This window comes from Oncorhynchus mykiss, chromosome 20 (assembly GCF_013265735.2).
Source record: "Oncorhynchus mykiss isolate Arlee chromosome 20, USDA_OmykA_1.1, whole genome shotgun sequence".
NCBI lineage: Eukaryota > Metazoa > Chordata > Actinopteri > Salmoniformes > Salmonidae > Oncorhynchus > Oncorhynchus mykiss.
This window is the reverse complement of record NC_048584.1, coordinates 21,824,610-21,851,971: the sequence shown is the minus strand read 5'-3', so window position 1 is coordinate 21,851,971 and position 27,362 is coordinate 21,824,610. Positions and strand designations below refer to the sequence as shown.

Here is a 27,362-nt window from a genome sequence, read left to right as displayed (position 1 = left end):
TAGTCATGACATAAGTATCGGGAATTTTCCAAGCTGTTTAAAGCCACAGTCAACTTAGTGTATGTAAACTTCTGACCCACTGTAATTGGGGTACAGTGAATTATAAGTGAAATAATCTGTCTGTAAACAATTGTTGGAAAAATGACTTATGTCATGCACAAAGTAGATGTCCTAACCGACTTGCCAAAACTCATAGTTTGTTAACAAGACAATTGTGGAGTGGTTGAAAAACAAGCTTTAATGACTCCAACCTAAGTGTATGTAAACTTCCGACTTCAACTGTACTTTGATGCTAATTAGCTTTTTCGAATCTAAGAGTAAATAGAGCCAGATATATTGATTAAAGTTACCTTGTCTGAGATTGATTTAACATGGTCGTCAAAATGTCACGCCAGGGGAAAATCTACATGAAACAGGCCTCGGTTGAAGTGGTTCTAAAGTCCCCTATTGGAAAATTGATGGTGAAAAAAAACAAATGGGAACATTTTCTGTGGGATTCTATTACAGATGACTGTGAAACAGACTATAGAGGGACAATCCAGGAGGAATAACACTGTTGTGGATGACATACCAGAGTCTCCACATGAGACCTGGACGGAGTCCGAGGAGAAAGTGAGAAAAGATTTCACCAAAAAGCTGCAGATGGATCATAGGAAGATTGAGGTGGAGTGTGCACACAGGTCTGGAAAACCTGCCACCAGCCCAGGTGAGACCCAGGCTGATAGTGGTCAAGTTCCTAAGGTTCAAGGACAAGATGGCTGTTCTGGAGAGAGCCAAGAACTTGAGGAACCAACATCTTACTCAACGAGGACTTCTCTGAAGCTGTGCACCAGAGGTGGAAAGAACTTATCCCAGCTATGAAACCTGCCAGAGAGCGTGGGGACATTGCTTAGGCTTACACCCGCTACGGCAAGCTCATTGTCCACCCTTCCTCGCAAAAGCCAGGGAGGAGTGAGAGCCAAGCTTTTAGGTCAGTAGCTTCAACCCATCACACACACACACACACACACACACACCAACTGACACTCACAAGTGCCTGATTGACTGTTAGTCAAACAATGTTTAAATTGTTATTTTACTTATTTTCTTTTCACTGATAAGCTACTCAGGAAAGGTCTAAGAATAGTCCATATTAATACAAGTAGCCTTTGAAATAAGGTTAATGAAATCAATAACTTGCTAACATCACATAACATTCCTATACTGGCCATCTCTGAAACTCACTTTGATAATTCCTTTGACGATACAGCAGTAGCAATACAGGGATATAACATCTACAGAAGAGACAGGAATGCCTGTATATGTTCAGAGCATTATTCCTGGAAAAGTTTAGAGGATCTCATGTCAAATGATTTGGAAGTGTTGTGGTTGCAAGTTCACCTGCCTCGTCTAAAGCCTCTTCCTTAGGGGTGCCATTATAGGCCACCAAGTGCTAAAGGTATCAAAATCAATTCAAATGTATTGGTCACATACGTGTTTGTGGGTGTAGCGAAATGCTTGTGCTTCTAGCTCTGACAGTGCAGTAATATCTAACAGTTTCACAACATATACCCAATACACATAAATCTAAGTAGAAATGAATTAAGAATATATACATATATGTTAGAGAGGCATTGGACTACGATACAGTGGCATAGTATAGAATACAGTATATACATATGAGATGGGTGAGGCAATATTTACACACAATTAAAGTGACTAAGATACCGTAGAATAGTGTAGAGTGCAGTTTATACATATGAGATGAGTAATGCTAGATACGGAAACATTATTAGTGGCTAGGGAACCATTTCTAAAAGTTTTAATCTATGTCTATAGGCAGCCGCCTTTGATGTGCTAGTGATGGCCGTTTGGCAGTCCGATGGCCTTGAGATAGAAGCTGCTTTTCCAGTCTCTCGGTCCCAGCTTTGATGTACTTGTACTGACCTCGCCTTCTGGATGATAGCGGAGTGAACAGGCAGCGGCTCGGGTGGTTGTTGTCCTTTATGATCTTTTTGGCCTTCCTATAGCATCGTGTGCTGTAGGTGTTCAGGAGGGCAAATCGCACCATCCTCTGGAGAGCTTTACGGTTGTGGGCGGTGCAGTTGCCGTACCAGGCGGTGATACAGCCCGACATGATGCTCTCAATTGTGCATCTGTTAAAGTTTGAGAGGGTTTTAGGTGTTAAACCAAATTTCTTTAGCCTCCTGAGGTTGGATAATTTGTATTTGAATAATATGTGTCCAATGCTTGATAGTGTGTGTAATGTTCGAGGTCTATTTTCTGGGTGACCTGAACATTGACTGGTTAGCAACTAGCTGTCCTCTCAAGAGGAAGCCTCTAACTGTGACTGATGCCTGTAATATGACCCAGGTTATCACTCAACCAACTAGAGTGTAAACCAATAGTGTTGGATCTGTGACATCCGCTTGTATTGATCATATCTTCACTAATGCTGCAGAGCTTTGCTCCAAAGCAAAGTTCCCATTGGCTGTAGTGACCATACTATTGTGTCAATAACAAGGAAAGCCAAAGTGCCAAAGGTTGGGCCTAAAGTCATTTATAAGAGACCACACAAAATGTTTTCCCAGGACTCTCTTGTTGAACATGTCGGTCTGATGTGTATGAGGAGGTGAATCCAAATGCGACACTGGAATGATTTGTAAAATGATTCATGCCAATTAACTGTGAGAACCGGTTGGAGAGTTATGTTAACGTATATGCACACTCAGTGGCCAGTTTATAAGTTACACCAGCTCGTTCCCGAAAAAGGGCTCGCTCCTACAGACAGTAAGTCACGTGGCCGTGGCTGGCTATATATAGCAGGCAGATGGGCATCAAGGCATTCCAGTTACTGTTCGATTGAACGCTAGAATGGGCAAAACAAGTGACCTTAGCGACTGAGCGTGGTATGATTGTCGGTGCTAGGCGTACCGGTTCCAGTCTCTCAGAAGGCTCCTGTACTTTTCACGCACAACACTGGAATGATTTGTAAAATTCTTCATGCCAATTAACTGTGAGAACTGGTTGGAGAGTTATTTATCCAACAGAACCCAGTGTTCTCCAATGGAATCTTCTCTAACATCAGATATGTACAGTGTGTTGTCCCTCAGGGCAGTTGTACTGGACCTACTCCTCTATATTTTACTAATGATTTGCCACTGGTCTTACAAAGCAAAAATTACAATGTATGCAGATGATTCCACACTCTCCATGTCAGCATCCAAAGCCAGTGAGATCCCTTAAATTCTAAATAAGGAGTTACAGTCATCATCAGAATGGGTGATGAATAAACTGGTCTTAAATACATCTAAAACTAATAGCATTGTATTTGGTTCAAAACATTCTCTAAAGACCTAAACGTCAACTGGAGTTGTACATAAAGGGTGTGAACATTGAGCAAGTTGAGGAAGCTCAACTCCTAGGTATAACATTGGATGGTCAATTATCATGGGCAAGTCACTGAAAAAAAGTTGTAAAGATGAGGGGTGTGTGTCAGACTCACTGAGGTAGCGGTGTGGTATTAAAATGTAACACAATGACACCCGAAGAGTTGAATTCAACCTTTATTGTGTTTGCTTAAATTAATTATCTCCTTTGTCAAATCTGAAAACAAACAAAAAGAACCTGAACAGGAGTGATAAAGCCCGCCTTAATTTAAATTGATACACAACAAAAAAATAAAACAATTGGTAACTTTAACGTGTTTGCAAAACACCGCTCCAGCTCAGCTTGGTATGGTAGGTTTTGGCATCTTAATATAATTGCCTTCAGTTGTTTGCTTCTTTAAAAAAAATATTACTGCAATTCAGACAAAAAAATTATATTTCTGCTAAAACCACAACTTAAGAGAAATATGCATTAGTGCCTATGTTCTTGAACTTTCCACACACACACCTGCATCAAGTACATACACACGGAACACCTGATGTAAAAAATGTCCGCCTACCAAGTGTTTGCAGACACACACACACTATCTCACAATCACTCGCTTGTTAATCATGAATCCACTTGTTAATCATGAATGAATCTCTTTGACAAAAACACATTCACCACGGCAACGACAAACACAGGGCGCGTTCCTATGCTTAGACGTTGCTGAAGACAGACAGACCTTACTTAAAATACCTATTCAGGCGTTGTATCCGCTAACCACATCAAATGGTTATAGCAATTTGTCAGTCGATGACGTGGCACGCAACCGTTGGTTGTTGCATCGCTTCTCCTTAGCTGTGGACTGCGCCCACAGCCTCACAATATCATCATCAACATACCGTCACGCCTAGCACATTCACACAGGCAGGCAGGAGGGAACATTGTACAGCTAGTAATAAGTGATCATCATGACATAATAACCAACTTGATTGAGTAAGAAAAAATATAGAACGAGGTCAGCATTTTGAAGGAAAAACAAAAAGAAAGACATCTTGGATTTTTCCACTGTTCCACATTTTTTTTTTACAAACAGGAAAAAAAATGACATACAAGAAGATACATTTTTGCTTGTTAAACATCAGAGCAGTGTGTAACTGGTGAGAAATGGAGAGAAGGTGATTCCGAATGTCAGAACGGGTTGGGTCAGGTAGGTACTGTAAGCCCAACTGGCCCGGCGCTGTAACGTCCTGTAGGTTTGTGTAGTACAGAGTTGTTGTAATAAGTTGTTACACATCACATAGGAAGACCTCCATGTGTTGTCACGTTGTTAGTTCCTCTACAGGGCATGCCTGAGTGATAGGGGCTCAGTATGCTCAGTGTGAGTTCTGTTTTTCTATTACATGGGTGTAGAAAGAGGAGTCATCCAGGTGAGTCTGTCAGTCCAACAGATTCCACCTCTGTCGGTTCAAGTCTTGCTGTTGAAGTCTTCATTTAAAGGTAAAAGGTGTGCGAATGTATGTGTGTGTGTGTGTGAGAGATTTTGTGTGCGGGTAGTGTTGGCATGTCACCGTCTATTCGTGACATAATGTGTGACAGTTAGCATCAGTGGACCTGCATGTTTGTGACCAGTGTAGTATTAACTCATTTCATCGGTGTGTTAACGTATATGCACACTCAGTGGCCAGTTTATAAGTTACACCAGCTCGTTCCCGAAAAGGGCTTGCTCCTACAGACAGTAAGTCACGTGGCCGTGGCTGGCTATATATAGCAGGCAGACGGGCATCAAGGCATTCCAGTTACTGTTCGATTGAACGCTAGAATGGGAAAAACAAGTGACCTTAGACCTGATTGTCGGTGCTAGGTGTACCGGTTCCAGTATCTCAGAAGCCTCCTGTACTTTTCACGCACAACACTGTCTAGGGTTTAGTGAGAATGGAGCGACAAACTAAAAACATCCAGTCAGCAGCAGTCCTGTGGGTGAAAACAGCTCATTGATGAGAGGTCGAAGGAGAATGGCAAGAGAAGTGCAAGCTAACAGGCGGGCCATAAACAGGGAAATAATGGAGCAGTACAACACTGGTGTGCAGAACGGCATCTCGGAACAGACAACTCGTTGGTCCTTGTCACTGATGGGCTATTGCATCAGACTACCACACTGGGTTCCACTCCTATCAGCTAAAAACAAGAAGAAGCGGCTCCAGTGGACACACGGTCACCAACACTGGACAATCGCCTGGTCCAACGAATCCTGGTTCCTGTTGTGTCATGCTGAGGGCAGTCAGGATCTGGTGTAAGCAGCATGAGTCCATGGCCCCATCCTGCCTGGTGTCAACAGTACAGGCTGGTGGTGTAATGGTGGGGGAATGTTTTCCTGGCACACGTTAGGTCCCTAGATACCAATTGAGCAACGTTTCCATGCCCCGAAGAATTCTGGAGGCAAAGGGGGGTTTGACCCGGTACTAGATGAATGTACCTAATATACTGGCCACTGGGTGTGTGTGGTAGAACTTGTGTAAGTGCATGTTTTTTCGTAATGTATGCGTTCATGTATTAGGTGTGGTCATTCAGATCGAATCAGCCCCTCCTCCTAGCAGGTCTCCAGGCAGCAAAGCAGCAGGACTCCCCATCTGGTGTCGATCCTCCATGGCAGGGGACCCCCACATACTACTGCTGGGGTACCCTCCACCCCCCATCCCTCCCCACAAACCCTGTCTGCCGGGCTCTACACCCCCAGCCACCCCTCCTCCCCCAGAACCGTTGCTGCTCCACTGGGCAAACATACTCAGGCCGGCCCCCTGGGTGGGGGTAGGATCCAGGGAGCCTCCTGTACCGTCTAAACTCTGCCAGCCAGAGCTGACAGGCCCCGAGCTGCCTCCTCCCCCTCCGTTACCTCCTCCTCCAGGGGCAGATCCCTCTCCTTCTCTGGTTCTGTCTCGTTCCCTCTCCCCGCTGCTGTTGGCCCCCATGGCACCTGTCCCTGTGGGGCCCCCCTGGCCTCCGCTGGATCCTGGGGCCCCGGCTGCTCCGCTGGACCCTGCCCCTCCCGCCTGGGAATGTGCAAAATAGCGAGCGACCTCCTCTTCGCTCACAAACTTGGCCAAGATGGTGGTATTGCCCAGGACACACCTGGAGAGAGAGAGGAGAGAGTAAGGAGTGATTGAATGTTAGTTTTGTGTTCACCGGCTATTATCTATTAGCGTTCACATTTTATTATAGTAATCGCCATTAAGTCTAAGCACGTTTTCCCCAGCCCATTCCCATCCCCAGCCCATTCCCATCCCCAGCCCATTCCCATCCCCAGCCCATTCCCATCCCCAGCCCATTCCTACGAAATGAGTGTGTTCCATGCCCACCAGACAGCCAGCATGGAATGTCCTTGATTTTCAGTCTATGGTATGTCCATCTATGGAGCTGGAGATTGTTCATCTACAGCAGTGGCTCCAAACTGTGGGGCGTGCATTAGTCATTGCATACCTTACATGTCTAGATCAATTAGCCCATGTTAACGAATGTTTGATTTTTTAGGCCATAGATATTTGAGTGACAATAAAATTACAACTATCAAATGAACACACATTAGACATGACAAAATGTATACAACTGCAGGAAATAATCTTTAAACCAGGAACATTCCCTCCACCAAAACAGGGGTCTGAATAGCTTGTCATGAACAGTGCTTGTGCCCATAGAAATAGATGTGGGAGGGTTAGGTGTTTCCCCCAATGCTGAAAGGGGGGGCACCCCGAATGAAAAAGTTTGAGAAGCCCTGAACTACAAAACTACACCACTGAGGCTGATTGATATGCTGAGAGGAGGGGCTTACATGTGTAGTGCGCTCTGGGCCTTTGCTGCTTCCTGTGGGGTGCTGTAGCGAATCAGAGCACTGCCCTGGGTCAGGCCGAGGTGAAAGGTCAGCAGGGGGCCATGCTGCATACAGATGGTACGGAGGGTGGAGCCGTCAATCTGCAGGAGGGAACAGACGGACATGGGTTAGGGATGACTTATGTGGTACAGGGGGATATGTGAAGGAGAAGTGATCGCCTCGAGGGGCGGTGTGCGTGGGTAGCCTCGAGGGGCGGGGTGCGTGGGTAGCCTCGAGGGGCGGTGTGCGTGGGTAGCCTCGAGGGGCGGTGTGCGTGGGTAGCCTCGAGGGGCGGTGTGCGTGGGTAGCCTCGAGGGGCGGTGTGCGTGGGTAGCCTCGAGGGGCGGTGTGCGTGGGTAGCCTCGAGGGATGGTGTGTGTGTAGGTAGCCTCGAGGGGCGGTGTGCGTGGGTAGCCTCGAGGGGCGGTGTGCGTGGGTAGCCTCGAGGGGCGGTGTGCGTGGGTAGCCTCGAGGGGCGGTGTGCGTGGGTAGCCTCGAGGGATGGTGTGTGTGTAGGTAGCCTCGAGGAATGGTGTGTGTAGGTAGCCTCGAGGAATGGTGTGTGTGTGTGTGTGTGTGTGTGTGTGGGTAGCCACGAGGGATGGTGTGCGTGGGTAGCCTCGAGGGGCGGTGTGCGTGGGTAGCCTCGAGGGGCGGTGTGCGTGCGTGGGTAGCCTCGAGGGGCGGTGTGCGTGGGTGGGTAGCCTCGAGGGGCGGTGTGCGTGGGTGGGTAGCCTCGAGGAATGGTGTGTGTAGGTAGCCTCGAGGAATGGTGTGTGTAGGTAGCCTCGAGGAATGGTGTGTGTAGGTAGCCTCGAGGAATGGTGTGTGTAGGTAGCCTCGAGGAATGGTGTGTGTAGGTAGCCTCGAGGAATGGTGTGCATGGGTAGCCTCGAGGGGCGGTGTGCGTGGGTAGCCTCGAGGGGCGGTGTGTGTGTAGGTAGCCTCGAGGGATGGTGTGTGTGGGTAGCCTCGAGGGGCGGTGTGCGTGGGTAGCCTCGAGGGGCGGTGTGCGTGGGTAGCCTCGAGGGGCGGTGTGCGTGGGTAGCCTCGAGGGATGGTGTGCGTGGGTAGCCTCGAGGGATGGTGTGTGTGTGTAGGTAGCCTCGAGGGATGGTGTGTGTGTGTAGGTAGCCTCGAGGAATGGTGTGTGTGTGTGTGTGTGGGTACCCTCGAGGGATGGTGTGTGTGTGTGTGTGTGGGTACCCTCGAGGGATGGTGTGTGTGTGTGTGTGTGTGTGTGTGTGTGTGTGTGTGTGTGTGTGTGTGTGTGGGTAGCCTCGAGGGATGGTGTGTGTGTGTGGGTAGCCTCGAGGGATGGTGTGTGTGTGTAGGTAGCCTCGAGGAATGGTGTGTGTGTGTGTGTGTGGGTACCCTCGAGGGATGGTGTGTGTGTGTGTGTGTGGGTACCCTCGAGGGATGGTGTGTGTGTGTGTGTGTGTGTGTGTGTGTGTGTGTGTGTGTGTGTGTGTGTGTGTGTGTGTGTGTGTGTGTGTGTGGGTAGCCTCGAGGGATGGTGTGTGTGTGTGGGTAGCCTCGAGGGATGGTGTGTGTGTGTGGGTAGTCTTGAGGGATGATGTGTGTGTAGGTAGTCTTGAGGGATGATGTGTGTGTGTGTGTGGGTAGTCTTGATGAGGGATGATGTGTGTGTGGGTAGTCTTGATGAGGGATGATGTGTGTGTGGGTAGTCTTGATGAGGGATGATGTGTGTGTGGGTAGTCTTGATGAGGGATGATGTGTGTGTGGGTAGTCTTGATGAGGGATGATGTGTGTGTGGGTAGTCTTGATGAGGGATGATGTGTGTGTGGGTAGTCTTGATGAGGGATGATGTGTGTGTCGGTAGTCTTGATGAGGGATGATGTGTGTGTGTGTGTGTGTGTCGGTAGTCTTGATGAGGGATGATGTGTGTGTGTGTCGGTAGTCTTGATGAGGGATGATGTGTGTGTGTGTGTGTGTGTCGGTAGTCTTGATGAGGGATGATGTGTGTGTGTGTGTGTGTGTGTGTCGGTAGTCTTGATGAGGGATGATGTTTGTGTGTGTGTGTGTGTGTCGGTAGTCTTGATGAGGGATGATGTGTGTGTGTGTGTGTGTGTGTGTGTGTGGGTAGTCTTGATGAGGGATGATGTGTGTGTGTGTGTGGGTAGTCTTGATGAGGGATGATGTGTGTGTCGGTAGTCTTGATGAGGGATGATGTGTGTGGGTAGTCTTGATGAGGGATGATGTGTGTGTCGGTAGTCTTGATGAGGGATGATGTGTGTGTCGGTAGTCTTGATGAGGGATGATGTGTGTGTCGGTAGTCTTGATGAGGGATGATGTGTGTGTCGGTAGTCTTGATGAAGGATGATGTGTGTGTCGGTAGTCTTGATGAGGGATGATGTGTGTTTCGGTAGTCTTGATGAGGGATGATGTGTGTGTCGGTAGTCTTGATGAGGGAAGATGTGTGTGTCGGTAGTCTTGATGAGGGATGATGTGTGTGTGTGTGTGTAGTCTTGATGAGGGATGATGTGTGTGTGTGTGTGTGGGTAGTCTTGATGAGGGATGATGTGTGTGTGTGTGTGTGGGTAGTCTTGATGAGGGATGATGTGTGTGTCGGTAGTCTTGATGAGGGATGATGTGTGTGGGTAGTCTTGATGAGGGATGATGTGTGTGTCGGTAGTCTTGATGAGGGATGATGTGTGTGTCGGTAGTCTTGATGAGGGATGATGTGTGTGTCGGTAGTCTTGATGAGGGATGATGTGTGTGTCGGTAGTCTTGATGAAGGATGATGTGTGTGTCGGTAGTCTTGATGAGGGATGATGTGTGTTTCGGTAGTCTTGATGAGGGATGATGTGTGTGTCGGTAGTCTTGATGAGGGAAGATGTGTGTGTCGGTAGTCTTGATGAGGGATGATGTGTGTGTGTGTGTGTAGTCTTGATGAGGGATGATGTGTGTGTGTGTGTAGTCTTGATGAGGGATGATGTGTGTGTGTGTGTGTAGTCTTGATGAGGGATGATGTGTGTGTGTAGTCTTGATGAGGGATGATGTGTGTGTGTGTGTGGGTAGTCTTGATGAGGGATGATGTGTGTGTGTGTGTGTCGGTAGTCTTGATGAGGGATGGTGTGTGTGTGTGTGTCGGTAGTCTTGATGAGGGATGATGTGTGTGTGTGTGTGTGTGTGTGTGTGTGTGTGTGTGTGTGTGTGTGTGTGTCGGTAGTCTTGATGAGGGATGATGTGTGTGTGTGTGTGTCGGTAGTCTTGATGAGGGATGTTGTGTGTGTGTGTGTGTGTGTGTGTCGGTAGTCTTGATGAGGGATGTTGTGTGTGTGTGTGTGTGTGTGTGTGTGTGTGTGTGTGTGTGTGTGTGTGTGTTGGTAGTCTTGTTGAGGGATGATGTGTGTGTGTGTGTGTGTTGGTAGTCTTGATGAGGGATGCTGTGTGTGTGTGTGTGTGTGTGTGTGTGTGTGTGTGTGTGTGTGTGTGTGTGGGTAGTCTTGATGAGGGATGATGTGTGTGTGTTGGTAGTCTTGAAGAGGGATGATGTGTGTGTGTGTGTCGGTAGTCTTGATGAGGGATGATGTGTGTGTGTGTCGGTAGTCTTGATGAGGGATGATGTGTGTGTGTGTCGGTAGTCTTGATGAGGGATGATGTGTGTGTGTGTCGGTAGTCTTGATGAGGGATGATGTGTGTGTGTGTCGGTAGTCTTGATGAGGGATGATGTGTGTGTGTGTGTCGGTAGTCTTGATGAGGGATGATGTGTGTGTGTGTGTCGGTAGTCTTGATGAGGGATGATGTGTGTGTGTGTGTCGGTAGTCTTGATGAGGGATGATGTGTGTGTGTGTGTCGGTAGTCTTGATGAGGGATGATGTGTGTGTGTGTGTCGGTAGTCTTGATGAGGGATGATGTGTGTGTGTGTGTGTCGGTAGTCTTGATGAGGGATGATGTGTGTGTGTGTGTGTCGGTAGTCTTGATGAGGGATGATGTGTGTGTGTGTGTGTCGGTAGTCTTGATGAGGGATGATGTGTGTGTGTGTGTGTCGGTAGTCTTGATGAGGGATGATGTGTGTGTGTGTGTCGGTAGTCTTGATGAGGGATGATGTGTGTGTGTGTGTCGGTAGTCTTGATGAGGGATGATGTGTGTGTGTGTGTCGGTAGTCTTGATGAGGGATGATGTGTGTGTGTGTGTCGGTAGTCTTGATGAGGGATGATGTGTGTGTGTGTGTCGGTAGTCTTGATGAGGGATGATGTGTGTGTGTGTGTCGGTAGTCTTGATGAGGGATGATGTGTGTGTGTGTGTCGGTAGTCTTGATGAGGGATGATGTGTGTGTGTGTCGGTAGTCTTGATGAGGGATGATGTGTGTGTGTGTGTCGGTAGTCTTGATGAGGGATGATGTTTGTGTGTGTGTGTCGGTAGTCTTGATGAGGGATGATGTGTGTGTGTCGGTAGTCTTGATGAGGGATGATGTGTGTGTGTGTGTCGGTAGTCTTGATGAGGGATGATGTGTGTGTGTGTGTCGGCAGGCTTGATGAGGGATGTGTGTGTGTGTGTGTGTGTCGGTAGTCTTGATGAGGGATGATGTGTGTGTGTGTGCTGGTAGTCTTGATGAGGGATGATGTGTGTGTGTGTGCTGGTAGTCTTGATGAGGGATGATGTGTGTGTGTGTGTGTGTGTGTGCTGGTAGTCTTGATGAGGGATGGTGTGTGTGTGTGTGTGTGTGTGTCGGTAGTCTTGATGAGGGATGATGTGTGTGTGTGTGTGTGTGTGTGTGTGTGTTGGTAGTCTTGATGAGGGATGATGTGTGTGTGTGTTGGTAGTCTTGATGAGGGATGTGTGTGTGTGTGTGTGTGTGTGTGTGTGTGTGTGTTGGTAGTCTTGATGAGGGATGATGTGTGTGTGTGTTGGTAGTCTTGATGAGGGATGATGTGTGTGTGTGTGTGTGTGTTGGTAGTCTTGATGAGGGATGATGTGTGTGTGTGTGTTTGTAGTCTTGATGAGGGATGATGTGTGTGTGTGTGTAGTCTTGATGAGGGATGATGTGTGTGTGTGTGTGTAGTCTTGATGAGGGATGATGTGTGTGTGTAGTCTTGATGAGGGATGATGTGTGTGTGTGTGTGGGTAGTCTTGATGAGGGATGATGTGTGTGTGTGTGTGTCGGTAGTCTTGATGAGGGATGGTGTGTGTGTGTGTGTCGGTAGTCTTGATGAGGGATGATGTGTGTGTGTGTGTGTGTGTGTGTGTGTGTCGGTAGTCTTGATGAGGGATGATGTGTGTGTGTGTGTGTCGGTAGTCTTGATGAGGGATGTTGTGTGTGTGTGTGTGTGTGTGTGTGTCGGTAGTCTTGATGAGGGATGTTGTGTGTGTGTGTGTGTGTGTGTGTGTGTGTGTGTGTGTGTGTGTGTTGGTAGTCTTGTTGAGGGATGATGTGTGTGTGTGTGTGTGTTGGTAGTCTTGATGAGGGATGATGTGTGTGTGTGTGTGTGTGTGTGTGTGTGTTGGTAGTCTTGATGAGGGATGCTGTGTGTGTGTGTGTGTGTGTGTGTGTGTGTGTGTGTGTGTTGGTAGTCTTGATGAGGGATGATGTGTGTGTGTGTGTGTGTGTTGGTAGTCTTGATGAGGGATGATGTGTGTGTGTTGGTAGTCTTGAAGAGGGATGATGTGTGTGTGTGTGTCGGTAGTCTTGATGAGGGATGATGTGTGTGTGTGTCGGTAGTCTTGATGAGGGATGATGTGTGTGTGTGTCGGTAGTCTTGATGAGGGATGATGTGTGTGTGTGTCGGTAGTCTTGATGAGGGATGATGTGTGTGTGTGTGTCGGTAGTCTTGATGAGGGATGATGTGTGTGTGTGTGTCGGTAGTCTTGATGAGGGATGATGTGTGTGTGTGTGTGTCGGTAGTCTTGATGAGGGATGATGTGTGTGTGTGTGTCGGTAGTCTTGATGAGGGATGATGTGTGTGTCTGTCGGTAGTCTTGATGAGGGATGATGTGTGTGTGTGTGTCGGTAGTCTTGATGAGGGATGATGTGTGTGTGTGTGTCGGTAGTCTTGATGAGGGATGATGTGTGTGTGTGTCGGTAGTCTTGATGAGGGATGATGTGTGTGTGTGTGTCGGTAGTCTTGATGAGGGATGATGTGTGTGTGTGTGTCGGTAGTCTTGATGAGGGATGATGTGTGTGTGTGTGTCGGTAGTCTTGATGAGGGATGATGTGTGTGTGTGTCGGTAGTCTTGATGAGGGATGATGTGTGTGTGTGTCGGTAGTCTTGATGAGGGATGATGTGTGTGTGTGTGTCGGTAGTCTTGATGAGGGATGATGTGTGTGTGTGTGTGTGTCGGTAGTCTTGATGAGGGATGATGTGTGTGTGTGTGTCGGTAGTCTTGATGAGGGATGATGTGTGTGTGTGTGTCGGCAGGCTTGATGAGGGATGTGTGTGTGTGTGTGTGTGTCGGTAGTCTTGATGAGGGATGATGTGTGTGTGTGTGCTGGTAGTCTTGATGAGGGATGATGTGTGTGTGTGTGCTGGTAGTCTTGATGAGGGATGATGTGTGTGTGTGTGTGTGTGTGCTGGTAGTCTTGATGAGGGATGGTGTGTGTGTGTGTGTGTGTGTGTCGGTAGTCTTGATGAGGGATGATGTGTGTGTGTGTGTGTGTGTGTGTGTGTGTGTGTGTGTGTGTGTTGGTAGTCTTGATGAGGGATGATGTGTGTGTGTGTTGGTAGTCTTGATGAGGGATGTGTGTGTGTGTGTGTGTGTGTGTGTGTGTGTGTGTGTGTGTGTGTGTGTTGGTAGTCTTGATGAGGGATGATGTGTGTGTGTGTTGGTAGTCTTGATGAGGGATGATGTGTGTGTGTGTGTGTGTGTTGGTAGTCTTGATGAGGGATGATGTGTGTGTGTGTGTGTGTGTTGGTAGTCTTGATGAGGGATGTGTTTGTGTGTGTGTGTGTCGGTAGTCTTGATGAGGGATGATGTGTGTGTGTGTGTGTGTCGGTAGTCTTGATGAGGGATGATGTGTGTGTGTGTGTGTGTGTGTGTGTCGGTAGTCTTGATGAGGGATGATGTGTGTGTGTGTGTGTGTGTGTGTGTGTGTGTCGGTAGTCTTGATGAGGGATGATGTGTGTGTGTGTGTGTGTGTGTCGGTAGTCTTGATGAGGGATGATGTGCGTGTGTGTGTGTGTGTGTGTCGGTAGTCTTGATGAGGGATGATGTGTGTGTGTGTGTGTGTCGGTAGTCTTGATGAGGGATGATGTGTGTGTGTGTGTGTGTCGGTAGTTTTGATGAGGGATGATGTGTGTGTGTGTGTGTGTGTCGGTAGTCTTGATGAGTGATGATGTGTGTGTGTGTGTGTGTGTGTGTGTCGGTAGTCTTGATGAGGAATGATGTGTGTGTGTGTGTGTGTGTGTTGGTAGTCTTGATGAGGGATGATGTGTGTGTGTGTGTGTGTGTGTGTGTTGGTAGTCTTGATGAGGGATGATGTGTGTGTGTGTGTGTGTGTGTGTTGGTAGTCTTGATGAGGGATGATGTGTGTGTGTGTGTGTGTGTGTTGGTAGTCTTGATGAGGGATGATGTGTGTGTGTGTGTGTGTGTGTGTTGGTAGTCTTGATGAGGGATGATGTGTGTGTGTGTGTGTGTGTGTGTGTTGGTAGTCTTGATGAGGGATGATGTGTGTGTGTGTGTGTGTGTTGGTAGTCTTGATGAGGGATGATGTGTGTGTGTGTGTGTGTGTGTGTGTGTGTGTGTGTGTGTGTGTGTGTGTTGGTAGTCTTGATGAGGGATGATGTGTGTGTGTGTGTACCTGTGGAGTGAGGTTGCAGAGCACCAGCCAGCAGCTTCCTCTGGAGGTCCCCCCATCACTCCAAGCAGAGCCTGCTAGAACCAAAGCACATAGGAATCAGTTCCAGATATTAGAAAACCACTACCTCTGTACTTGCGGCAGGCAGCTCTGGAGCAATGAATGATAAATAAGCCCTACTGTACTTTAAACTTGCAGCACCCAGAATAAAATGTCATTTATCTGGGTCTGCATCCCAAATGGCACCACATTCCCTTTATAGTGCACTAGTATTGACCAGTGCCCATAGGGAATATGGTGCCATTTGGGATGGCGCATCAGATCAAGGCAAGGGACATCCTGGGTACATTTAGTCTGCTGAATGCTTTCCCAGGCAGCAGGGCAGCACAGAACAGTACAGTGTGGAAAGACTCAGAAACACAGGCCCCTCCATTCTCTACAAAATTGTGTTATGACATTACCAGGGCCATATCTGGTTTCCTGGATCCCACTCGAGCTGCCCCAGCCACGGGCCTGCCACGGGCCACGGGACGGCGAGGCCTGCTTCTGATTGGTGAGTCCCGGGGGTGGGCGTGGCAGCTGCTGGGACTGTTGGTTGCGATTGGTCTTCCACATCTTGTTGTGTCCAATGGGCTCAGGGGGCCAGCTGGTCTTATACTCTGTGTAATTTGCTGTGAGTAACAGGAAATGAACTAGAGTCAGAACTGCCTCTGTTATAACCGCACACGTGGCGGATGGAGCACACAGAAAAACTAAACGAAGACAGAGTTGAAACTTGATTTACTGAATGATACAACAGCTGAAACAGTAAATGAGTGAAAAAAGCAGAGAAACACTACTGAGTGAATGTGTAACACTTTTGGTGAAAGGCACATTAGGACATTCATAAACCACACATAACACATTTACAGCAATACTGTGAGTGTTTTCCAGTCTGCTACCTGAGTTGTGTGCGTTGTTGAGGGGGCTGTCTGAGGCACTGTAGGGCCAGGCACCAGGTGAAGGCAGCAAGGTGTTCAGGGAGGGGTTGGGTTCTGAAACAAACACCACAAGCTTAGCTAGCATCAACACACATGTATTATTATCACAACCTGATGTTTAACTGACTGATGCATGTATTGATGGGTATGATTTCAGTGTTATGTGCAAGTTTTTGACTTTATGTGAGAACACGGAGGGTTGACAATATACTTATGTAATGTGTTACTGTTAAGTAATAAGTAATGTCAGGTCAGCCGGTCTCAGCAACTAGTGCTCGGAATGTGGACTTAGTCATAGAAACAGGAGTAACTCTGCTTCAATCTAGGTAGGTACCTGTGTTGTCTCTTAGCAACTGGTGCTCTGTGTCGTTGAGGCTGGACGGCCCAGGGATTCCCATCATGCTCCCTGGGGTCATGTAGGGATCAGACTCGGGGTCGATGCTCTGGATCCCTTTCCAGGGCACGCCGGGCTGGAACTCTGACATCACAGACAAACATACAGGAATTCTGGATTAGAATTGCAGGGGCAGTATTGAGTAGCTTGGATGAAAGGTGCCCATATCAAACGGCCTGCTCCTCAGTCATAGTTGCTAATATTTGCATATTATTATTAGTATTGGATAGAAAACACTCAGAAATTTCTAAAACTGTGAGTATAACAGAACTCATATTGGCAGGTAAAATCCTGAGTTGAAATCAAAACAGAAAGTCAGAAATCTGAGCTTGTATGTATTCACCAGAGTCCCCAATGAAATCCCCTTCAGATATGAATGATGTTGCACTGCCTAGGGGTTCCACTTGATGTCAATATCAATATCAATATAAATTATAATGAGGCTTCTATGTTGTTGTGGGAGTGATTGAGAGGAGAATATATCAGATGTCCATCAAGCAGCCATTTTGTGATCGCCCTTTTTCCTCATGGTAGTCACTTGCGTTCCATTGCTCACGTAGACAAGAAGGAATACTCCGGTTGGAACTTTATTGAAGCTATATGTTAAAAACATCCTAATGATTGATTCTGTACTTAGTTTGAAATGTTTCTTCGACCGGTAATATCACTTTTTGTCCGATATAATAATGACCAGAATTAGCGTTTGGATATGTATACCAAACGCACTAACAAAAGAAGGTATTTGGACATAAATAACGGACATTTTCAAACAAAAACATTTATTGTGGACCTGGGATTCCTGGAGTGCTTTCTGATGTAGATCATCAAAGGTAAGGGCATATTTATCATGTAATTTCTTGTTTATGTTGACGCCATCTTTGCGGCTGTGGTGTTTTTACTTTTGAGCGCCGTCTCAGATTATTGCATGCGTTTCTTTTTCCGTAAAGCTTTTTTGAAATCTGACACAGTGGTTACATTAAGGAGAGGTATATCTATAATTCCATGTGTATAACTTGTAATACCATCTACATTTATGATGAGTATTTCTGTTGAATGATGTGGCTATGCACAATCACTTGATGTTTTTGGAACTAGTGAATCTAACGCGCCAATGTAAACTCTGATAAAGTTCATATTTATATAAAAAAAATCTAACAAAACATGCATGAATTGTCTAACATGAAGTCTTATGAGTGTCATCTGATGAAGATAAAGAAAATTAAATCACTAACCTTGAATTATTTCTGGTTTTTGTGAATGCTACATTTAGCTGGAAAATGGCTGTGCTTATTGTGGTTTGGTGGAGACCTAACATAATAGTTTGTAGTGCTTTCGCTGAAAAGCCTATTTGAAATCGGACACTTTGGTGGGATTAACAACGAGAATAGCTTTAAAATGATATAAGATATGTATGTTTTAGGAATTGTAATTATGAGATTTCTGTGGTTTGTATTTGGCGCCCTCTATTTTCACTGGTAGTTGTCATATCGATCATATCGATCCCGGTATCGGGATTGCAGCCATAATGCAGTCACAGAGAGTTGCAGGCTTCTGTTCCAATCCCAACAATAACTGATTCAGGGGATTTGATCAAATCAGGTGTGTTAGTGGTGGGATAGAACAATCCCTGCACATTCAGTTGATATTTAGAAGGGCCACTCACCAGGAGGCCAGCTGGACGTGCCCTGGGGCTTGGAGCCCATCTTGTTCCCAGGAGTACGGTGCCAGTTGTCCCCCTGTGTGGGCATACCTAGCCCCTCCCCTCCCATCATGTCATACTGGGAATATGGCGAGCCCCCCCTCCTCATAGGGGTGGACATAGGACCTGAAAGAGAGAGGGGGATGGAAAGACAGAGGGGGAAGAGAAGACCGTGAGATGAAGAGAATTAAAAAATGAAGTCAGATGAAAAATCAGCCGATGGGTTGACAATGTTGGCTTGTCATACTGTAATTAATTCCGTACACTCACTACAGAATAAGGGCGTTCGCTCTCACCGTTTTTGTGGAGGGTCTCAGGAAGGGAAGGGGCAGGAGAGTGACCCTCCATCATCCATTTGAAGCGGGATTGCTGCCCCCCCACGTCCTTCATGCCCCCTGGGCCCCCCACCACCGAGCCCCCCATGTCCAGACCAGACATGTTCACTCCTCCACTGTACCCTAGGTGGGGGGGGGAGCAAAAAGGTGTCAGAGCTGATGGCAGGTGGCATGTACAATGACTCAATTACATGCAGAGCGTCAGTCAGTATGCAATGAAAATCCACAAGACGGTCTACATTGTTAGTGGTTTGTATTGACAATAATATATTCTACTTAGGTGTTAATTTTAGGAATGTTCTCTCAGGTAAAAAAGGAAATCTCAAGTATGTGACAAGAGATTATTATCCATCCTTTATCTCCATTCATGTCTGTGTGTACACCACTCACCAGAGTAGCCCTGTGTTTTCTGGTGCAGGTCCAGAGAGCCCCCCATGCCTGGATGGGGCAGGGAGTCTGCCATAGGCAGTTTTGGGCCTCCCCCTCCCAGGTGAGAGGGGGACAGTTTGGAGCCCACTCCCACCCCACCGACGCCCTGCTGCTGCTGCTGCTGTTGCCTCTGCTGCTGGAGAATAGCCACGATCCTGGCCAGCTGAGGAGAGAGAGATGACGGATTAGTGGGATTGAAAACCCTGTAAGCAAACACAGCAACATGCGCGCATCACCACAGTCTGACCATCTATGCGATGCTGTGACAGTAATTCCTCAAGTACAGAGGTTTACCCGAGTCATAGCATGAAATACGTGGGGTTGTGTTGTTTCCAATGCAGTAGTATTAGTAGCTGCTGTACCAGAAGTAGTAGGAGTACCTGTTGAGGGTCGGCCTGCTGCCGTACGTTCTGGTATATAGTAGAAGTAGTAGCAGTGCTTGACTTGGACTGAAGTAGGTGCCTGTACTCATTTTGGGTGCAGTAGCAGTAGTAGTAGTGGTTGTAACAGTATTATTGTATTTTATTTAACTATTTAAAAAAATAAACCTTTATTTAACTTCTTCGAGATAGGGGGCGCTCTTTTAATTTTTGGATAAAAAACGTTCCCGTTTTAAACAAGATATTTTGTCACGAAAAGATGCTCGACTATGCATATAATTGACAGCTTTGGAAAGAAAACACTCTGTTTCCAAAACTGCAAAGATATTGTCTGTGAGTGCCACAGAACTAATGCTACAGACAAAACCAAGATGAAATTTCATACAGGAAGTGAGCCAGATTTTTGAGGCGCTGTGTACCAATGTCTCCTTATATGGCTGTGAATGCGCAAAGAGAGAGCCTACACTTTCTGTCGTTTCCCCAATGTGTTTGCAGCATTGTGACGTATTTGTAGGCATATCATTGGAAAATTGATCATAAGAGACTACATTTACCAGGTGTCCGCTGGGTGTCCTCCGTCGAAATTATTGCGCGATCTCCAGGTGCGCGCATTTTTTCAATTTTGAACAGAGGAGAAACCAAACTGCCAGGAGTGACTTATCATCGAATAGATATGTGAAAAACACCTTGAGGATTGATTCTAAACAACGTTTGCCATGTTTCTGTCGATATTCTGGAGTTAATTTGGAAAAAAGTTTGTGTTGTTATGACTGAATTTTCGTTTTTTTTCTCAACCAAACATGAAGAACAAAACGGAGCGATTTCTCCTACACAAATAATATTTTTGGAAAAACTGAACATTTGCTTTCTAACAGAGTCTCCTCATTGAAAACATCTGAAGTTCTTCAAAGGTAAATGATTTTATTTGAATGCTTTTCTTGTTTTTGTGAAAATGTTGCATGCTGAATGCCAGGCTTAATGGTATGCTAGCTATCAATACCCTTACACAAATGCTTGTTTAGCTATGGTTCAAAAGCATATTTTGAAAATCAAATCTGAGATGACAGTGTTGTTAACAAAAGGCTAAGCTTGAGAGCTAATATATTTATTTAATTTGCGATTTTCATGAATAGTTAACGTTGCGTTATGGTAATGAGCTTGAGGCTATAAATATGATCCCGGATCCGGGTTTGCTCGTCGCAACAGGTTAACTACGCAAGTCCGTTAAGAACACATTCTTATTTACAATGACGGTGGGTCGTTCAGGGGCAGAACGACAAATTCTTACCTTGCCAGCTCTGGGATTCTATTCAGCAACCTTTCGGTTACTGGCCCAACGCTCTAACCAATAGGCTACCTGCCGCCCCAACAGTAACAGTAGTGGTGACGGTAAACAGTAGTAACAGTAGTGGTGCTGGTAGTGTCCCCCCCCCAACAATAGTTTACAGACAGATTATTTCACTTATAATTCACTGGATCACAATTCCAGTGGGTCAGAAGTTTACATTCCCTGAGTTGACTGTGCCTTTAAACAGCTTGGAAAATTCCAGAAAATGATGTCATGGCTTAAGAAGGCTAATTGACATAATTTGAGTCAATTGGAGGTGTACCTGTGGCTGTATTTCAAGGCCTACCTTCAAATTCAGTACCTCTTTGCTTGACATCATGGGAAAATCAAAAGAAATCAGCCAAGACCCCAGAAAAACAATCGTAGACCTCCACAAGTCTGGTTCATCCTTGGGAGCAATTTCCAAACGCCTGAAGGTACCACATTCTGTACAAACAATAGTACGCAAGTATAAACACCATGGGACCACGCAGCTGTCATACTGCTCAGGAAGGAGACGCGTTCTGTCTCCTAGAGATGAATGTATTTCGGTGCGAAAAGTACAAATCAATCCCAGAACAGCAAAGGACCTTGTGAAGATGCTGGAGGAAACAGGTACAAAAGTATCTATATCCACAGTAAAACGAGTCCTACATTGACATAACCTGAAAGGCCGCTCAGCAAGGAAGCAAGCAAGCCACTGCTCCAAAACCGCCATAAAAAAGCCAGACTATGGTTTACAACTGCACATGGGGACAAAGATCATACTTTTTGGAGAAATGTCCTCTGGTCTGATGAAACAAAAATATAACTATTTGGCCATAATGACCATCGTTATGTTTGGAGGAAAAAGGGGAGGCTTGCAAGCCGAAGAACACCATCCCAACCGTGAAGCACGGGGGTGACATCATCATGTTGTGGGGGTGCTTTGCTGCAGGAGGGCCTGGTGCACTTCACAAAATAGATGGCATCACGAGGAAAGAAAATTATGTGGATATATTGAGGAACCCCCAAGGCACCCCCACTGGTGGTCTAGAAGCGTGGTCACAATATTGGAGATAGCTTGGTGAGATCTGACCTGCCCACTCAGACACCCATTCCAAATGGGAACTACAAATGTGGCTATAAGGTCTAAAAATCCCTGTTAGGTGTATCTCATGCAAGACCAAGGCAGTAATCTATTTTATCACTTGTTCATGTGGGAAAGCCTACATAGGACAAACGAAAAGGCAATTAAAACAACGCATAGCTGAACACCGCAGCCCCAATCAGGTGTAAGAACATTTGACTATCTAGTAGCAGCTCACTTTGTTAAAGCTAACCATCCTCCCACAAATACACAGGCATTGAGCATGTTGCTCTACCAAGGAGAGGAGGTAACGTCGAGATCCTACTTTTACAAAAGGAGGCTTACTGGATATCCCATCTAAAAACATTGACCCCCTGGTGGTCTGAATAGTCACTTTGATCTCCGGACCCAAATGAACAATTCTCTCTCATGGATACACATTTCTCTTTATGAAATAGGAAATTAAATATGAAATTGAATTAAACAATGTATGTCGATGATAATATTATGTACAATATTTAATAATATGCTATAAACTCTTGTTAAACAGTTTCACTCAATTCATTCTAATTAATGTAATAATTATGACACACCCCTCACTAGTGTCATTGGTTGCACTAATTGCACTGTGTCTACACAACCTGGTTCAAGCATTACCTGAAGAAGGCACAGTGACGCCGAAACGTGAGTTACCCAATAAATTACTGGGAGTTTATATATAGTGTGAGACAATTTTTTATAGCTTATGATTTTGTTTTAATAACAACATAACATGGCAAAAATAGTAGCACTGGAAAGTTGCATCCAAAGTGAAAGTATAGGCATTGAATTACTTTTCAAGCAGCTACAGTAGGCTACACACCACTGTTTGAGGTGAGCACCGCAGTAGTGCGCTTCAGACTATTTCACTCCCTTCATCTGAACATCGTGTCAGCCACCATTCATACATGTCAGTTCAGTGCACAGTTTAACAGAAAAAAAAAATATTTGAGAAAATATTTATACCGAACAAAAATGTAAACGCAACGAGATTTTACTGAGTTAGAGTTCATATTAGGAAATCAGACAATTAAAAAAAAAAAACTATGGATTTCACGACTGGGAATACAGATATGCATCTGTTAGTCACAGATTTATATATATATATATTTTTAAAAATTGGGGCCGTGGATCAGAAAACCAGTCAGTATCTGGTGTGACTAGGGCCGTGGAAGTCCCAGAATTTTGTCAGCCAGTGAAGCAAATAACTGGTCGGTCTCACGGTAATTGACCATTCAAAAACATAAAACACATCTAGCATCTCCTTGCTTCCACACACAGCCTACAAGCCATTTAAAAAAAGTCTAATAAATCAATGTAATATAGCCTACACCTTCACAATAAATCCATTATTTATTTTAGACAAGTCTAAAGAAGCATGATATGAAGAAAATGTAGTCCATTTCAGAAGAAAAGAACAGCATACTCGGAGCTTTCTTTATGTTAGGTCCTGATGTGGCTATGCCAAATGGCAGTGGGCTACACCAGTTCATTTAGCAGACATGATTTGCTTATAATTCCGTGGCATTATTTTATTTAATAGTATGAAGAATACAATTGAACAAAGCTGAATAAAATATAAATATTTTCTCCAAACGATTTGAGGGAGTGCGCACATGCAGCTATTCTGTGTTGAGCAGTTAACAAAGAAACAGCTACTCCAATATGCTTAATTTAGAGTTATTAATGTAACTTTAGTTCTATAAACGTTGGGCTATATGTTTGGTCGTTTAATACATTGTAAGGCTGCATGATGAGACTAATGATGATTTGAAAAAATTTGATTGAAAGGGAAGAGCTCGGCTTTGTTTTTTTGCGAATGGTGTACACACTCCAATAGTCTCATTTACAATTTGACAAGCACTTGATAATGCCTCGAATTTAACGCCAGCATGCCCTTTGTGGCTGTAATGCACCCTAAAAAAAATCCATGCCTTTTGCGGCCCGGAGTGCTGCGTTGTGCCCTTCTCCCTGAGTGTGCGGCACAAGCCGAAGCTTCTCTCGCTCACGTGATCGGGTCTTTCTCACAGGGTACAAGATAAGACAGACAAATTCCAAGGTACATATTGAAGACATTGGAAGAACTGTCTACATTTACTTTGTCAGCAATCAAGATGAAACGGCCAAACGAACAGCAAAAGCACTAGCCTACGTCAATCTACTATACATTGTTCTAAAGTCAACCTATTCAATTCTGTGTGCAAAATAAATATTCCAAACATACTCTGGGACAGTTGTGGGATGCGATAGATCTCAAATTAATTACAACCACGAGCATCAAAAAAACTTTTTGATGCAATGTGGCTGACGCAACAGATCAGAACATTTAGCTTAAAAATTGTAATAAATGATTAGGCTTTTCCTTCACATTATAAGCGCAGCAATGCACACATCATAGTTGGCTATAAGCACGAATGTTCCATTAGCGGGAAAACACCATGATCAAAAGTGACCAAAAATGCAATTATGCATGTTATGCTTTGATTATAAATGGTGCCTTTTATAGTGAAAATTCTCACGCCCCTTGTAAAGCAGATTAATGTGCTTAATTTTAAGAAGTTATTTGGCCACTTTAGTTGTCATACAAACTTTAAAGTAAACTCAGCAACAAAAAAAAAGTGTCCTCTCACTGTTAACTGCGTTTATTTTCAGCAAACTTAACACATGTAAATATTTGTATGAACATAAAATTCAACATCTGAGACATAAACTGAACAAGTTCCACAGACACGTGACTAACAGAAATGGAATAGTGTGTCCCTGAGCAAAGGGGGAAGTCAAAATCAAAAGTAACAGCCAGTATCTGGTATGGACACCAGCTGCATTAAATACTGCAGTGCATCTCCTCCTCCAGATTTGCCAGTTCTTGTTGTGAGATATTACCCCACCTCTTCCACCAAGGCACCTGGAAGTTCCCAGACATTTCTGGGGGGGGGGGGGGGATGGCCCTATCCCTCACCCTCCGATCCAACAGGTCCCAGACGTGGAGATCCGGGCTCTTCGCTGGCCATGGCAGAACACCGAATTTACGATCTTGCAGGGAATCACGCAAAGAACGAGCAGTATGGCTGGTGTCATTTTCATGCTGGAGGATCATGTCAGGATGAGCCTGCAGGAAGGGTACCACATGAGGGAGGAGGATGTCTTCCCTGTAATGCATAGCACTGAGAACAAGCTCAGTCTGATGCTGTGACACACCACCCCAGACCATGACGGACCCTGCACCTCGATCCCACTCCAGAGTACAGGCTTCGGTGTAACACTCGTTCCTTCGACGATAAACGCGAATCCGACCATCGCCCATGGTGAGACAAAACTGCAACTTGTCAGTGAAGAGCACTTTTTGCCAGTCCTGTCTGGTCCAGCGACGGTGGTTTTGTCTCGTTGTGACGTTGTTGCTGGTGATGTTTGTTGAGGACCTGCCTTTACAACAGGCCTACAAGCCCTCAGTCCAGCCTCTCTCAGCCTATTGCGGACAGTCTTGAGCACTGATGGAGAGATTGTGCGTTCCTGGTGTAACTCGGGCAGTTGTTGTTGCCATCCTGTATCTGTCCCGCAGGTGTTATGTTCGGATGTACCGATCCTGTGCATGTGTTGTTACACGTGGAGTCAGAGAGTCAGTAGAAAGGCCTCTTTACTGTCCTAAGTTTTTATAACTGTGACCTTAATTGCCTACAGCTTATACTGTTAGTGTCTTAATCACCGTTCCACAGGTGCATGTTGTTTATGGTTCATTGAACAAGCGTTTAAACCCTTTACAATGAAGATCTGTGAAGTTATTTGGATTTTTATGAATTATCTTTGAAAGACAGGGTCCTGAAAAAGGGACGTTTATTTTTTTGCTGAGTTATATAGGCCTATGGGCTAGGCTACATGAGGTGAGCGACTATGATTCAAACAAGTTGACAAGAAAAGGCATTGTTTCTTATGCTGGGCATCATTCACAAGTGATTGGCTAATATTGTCACCCATCACACTATTCTTGATTTAATCTCGTCTTTACATATACTAAGTAATATATGTGACATGTGTTTTGATTTAGAATCGACCATTATCAAGCACCTGTATCAAAACGGGCAGAGGAAAAAACACATGTCATCACTTAAATAGCGAACGGAGGACTTTTCCCCGTGGTTTATTTTCATGCCAGCCAGGTAAGGTATTCTCCTTTCGTAAATATAAGCAATGTACTTAATATTAAGAAAGTTAAGAAATAAATGTAGTAGGCCTAGCCTATAGAAAGCTGATGGGATCCTATTTTTATTACCGGCCATCACTCGGTTTTCTCCCGTAACTACATAGCCTATAGAAATGTTGCTCAACATGAGCTCATGGGCTCTCATGAAGTGTTTGATTAGATTTTCAAAGACATTTGCATTGATGTCAGAGTGATTTGAGGGACAATAGAGTGCTGAGTACCAGGCAGTTAGCAAGTTTGGTAGACTACTAATGACCAGCAGCAGCATCAGAACTTCGAGAAACCTAATTACCGGGACTAAACGGTCATGTGGAATTTGACTGCCTTCATGACTGGTGACAGCCGGTAACACGGTCACCGCAACAGCCCTAGGTGTGATCACCATTTGCCTCATTCAGCATGATACCTTCTTTGCATAGAGTTCGTCAGGCTGTTGATTGCGGCTTGTGGAATGTTGTCCCACTCTTCAATGGCTGTGCGAAGTTGCTGGATATTGGCGGGAACTGGAACACGCGGACATACACATCGACCCAGAGCATCCCAAACATGCTCAATGGGTAAAATGTCTGGTGAGTATGCAGGCTTCCAGGAATTGTATAAAGATCCTTGCGACATGGGGCTGTGCATTTTCATGCTGAATGGAACGTCAATAGGCCTCAGGATCTCTTCACAGTATCTCTGTGCTTTCAAATTGCCATCGATAAAATGCAATTGTGTTCGTAGTTTATGCCTGCCCATACCTTAATCCCACCGCCACCATGGGGCACTCTTAAAGTTGATATCAGCAAACCGCTAGCCCACACGATGCCATACATGTGGTCTGCGGTTGTGAGGCCAGCCGGATGTACAGCCAAATTCTTTAACATTACTTTGGAGGAGGGTTATGGTAGAGAAATGAACATTACATTCTCTGGCAACAGCTCTGGTGGACATTCCTGCAGTCAGCATGCCAATTGCACGCTCCCTCAAAACATGAGACATCTGTGGCATTGTATTGTGTAACAAAACTGCACATTTGAGGAATTAATTATTCCTAACACAAGGTGCACCTGTGTAATGATCAAGCTGTTTAATCAGCTTCTTGATATGCCACACCTGTCAGGTGGAAAGATCATCTTCCCAAAGGAGAAATGCTCACCAACTGGGATATAAACAAATGTGTGCACAAAATTTGAGAGAAATACATTTTTGTGCGTATGTAAGATTTCTGGGATCATTTATTTAATCTCATGAAACCAACACTTTACATGTTGCGTTTATATTTTTGTTCAGTGTATTTGGGAATATATTTCATTGGACAGAGATGATTCTGTTTAGACCTGTCATCTCCTAATCAATATAATAGTAGTAGTAACAGTAGCAGTAAAAGTAGTACCTGTTGTGGGTCGGCCTGCTGGCGTGGGTTTTGGGGGAACTTCCTCTGGTTCTGTAAGAGCTGTTGGAGCTGCTGTGGTGAGGTGAGCTGTTGCTGCTGGGGGTTCTGCTGCTGCTGCTGGAGGAGGAGCTGGCAGGCCTGGGGGAGAGGGATAGACGACTG

At 45.5% G+C, this 27,362-nt stretch overlaps 1 protein-coding gene across 5 annotated transcripts in view; it reads right to left on the bottom strand.

Moving 5' to 3' along the window:
• Positions 1 to 3,529: 3,529 nt before the first annotated feature.
• Positions 3,530 to 27,362, bottom strand: part of tnrc6b (trinucleotide repeat containing adaptor 6B) — a 41,740-nt gene continuing 17,907 nt past the window's right edge. For 3 of the 5 annotated variants that reach the window (XM_036955975.1, XM_036955976.1, XM_036955979.1), the window contains 10 exons: positions 27,201 to 27,359; positions 18,774 to 18,975; positions 18,345 to 18,506; positions 18,013 to 18,174; positions 16,290 to 16,433; positions 15,917 to 16,009; positions 15,437 to 15,646; positions 14,979 to 15,052; positions 7,178 to 7,317; positions 3,530 to 6,480 (listed from right to left, as the gene is read on the bottom strand). In XM_036955975.1, coding sequence (XP_036811870.1) covers positions 5,919 to 6,480; positions 7,178 to 7,317; positions 14,979 to 15,052; positions 15,437 to 15,646; positions 15,917 to 16,009; positions 16,290 to 16,433; positions 18,013 to 18,174; positions 18,345 to 18,506; positions 18,774 to 18,975; positions 27,201 to 27,359 — 1,908 coding nt within the window. In that variant the 3' untranslated portion in view covers positions 3,530 to 5,918. The remainder of the gene's footprint in view (positions 6,481 to 7,177; positions 7,318 to 14,978; positions 15,053 to 15,436; positions 15,647 to 15,916; positions 16,010 to 16,289; positions 16,434 to 18,012; positions 18,175 to 18,344; positions 18,507 to 18,773; positions 18,976 to 27,200; positions 27,360 to 27,362) is intronic. The other 2 variants (XM_036955977.1, XM_036955978.1) reach the window with 2 other exon arrangements.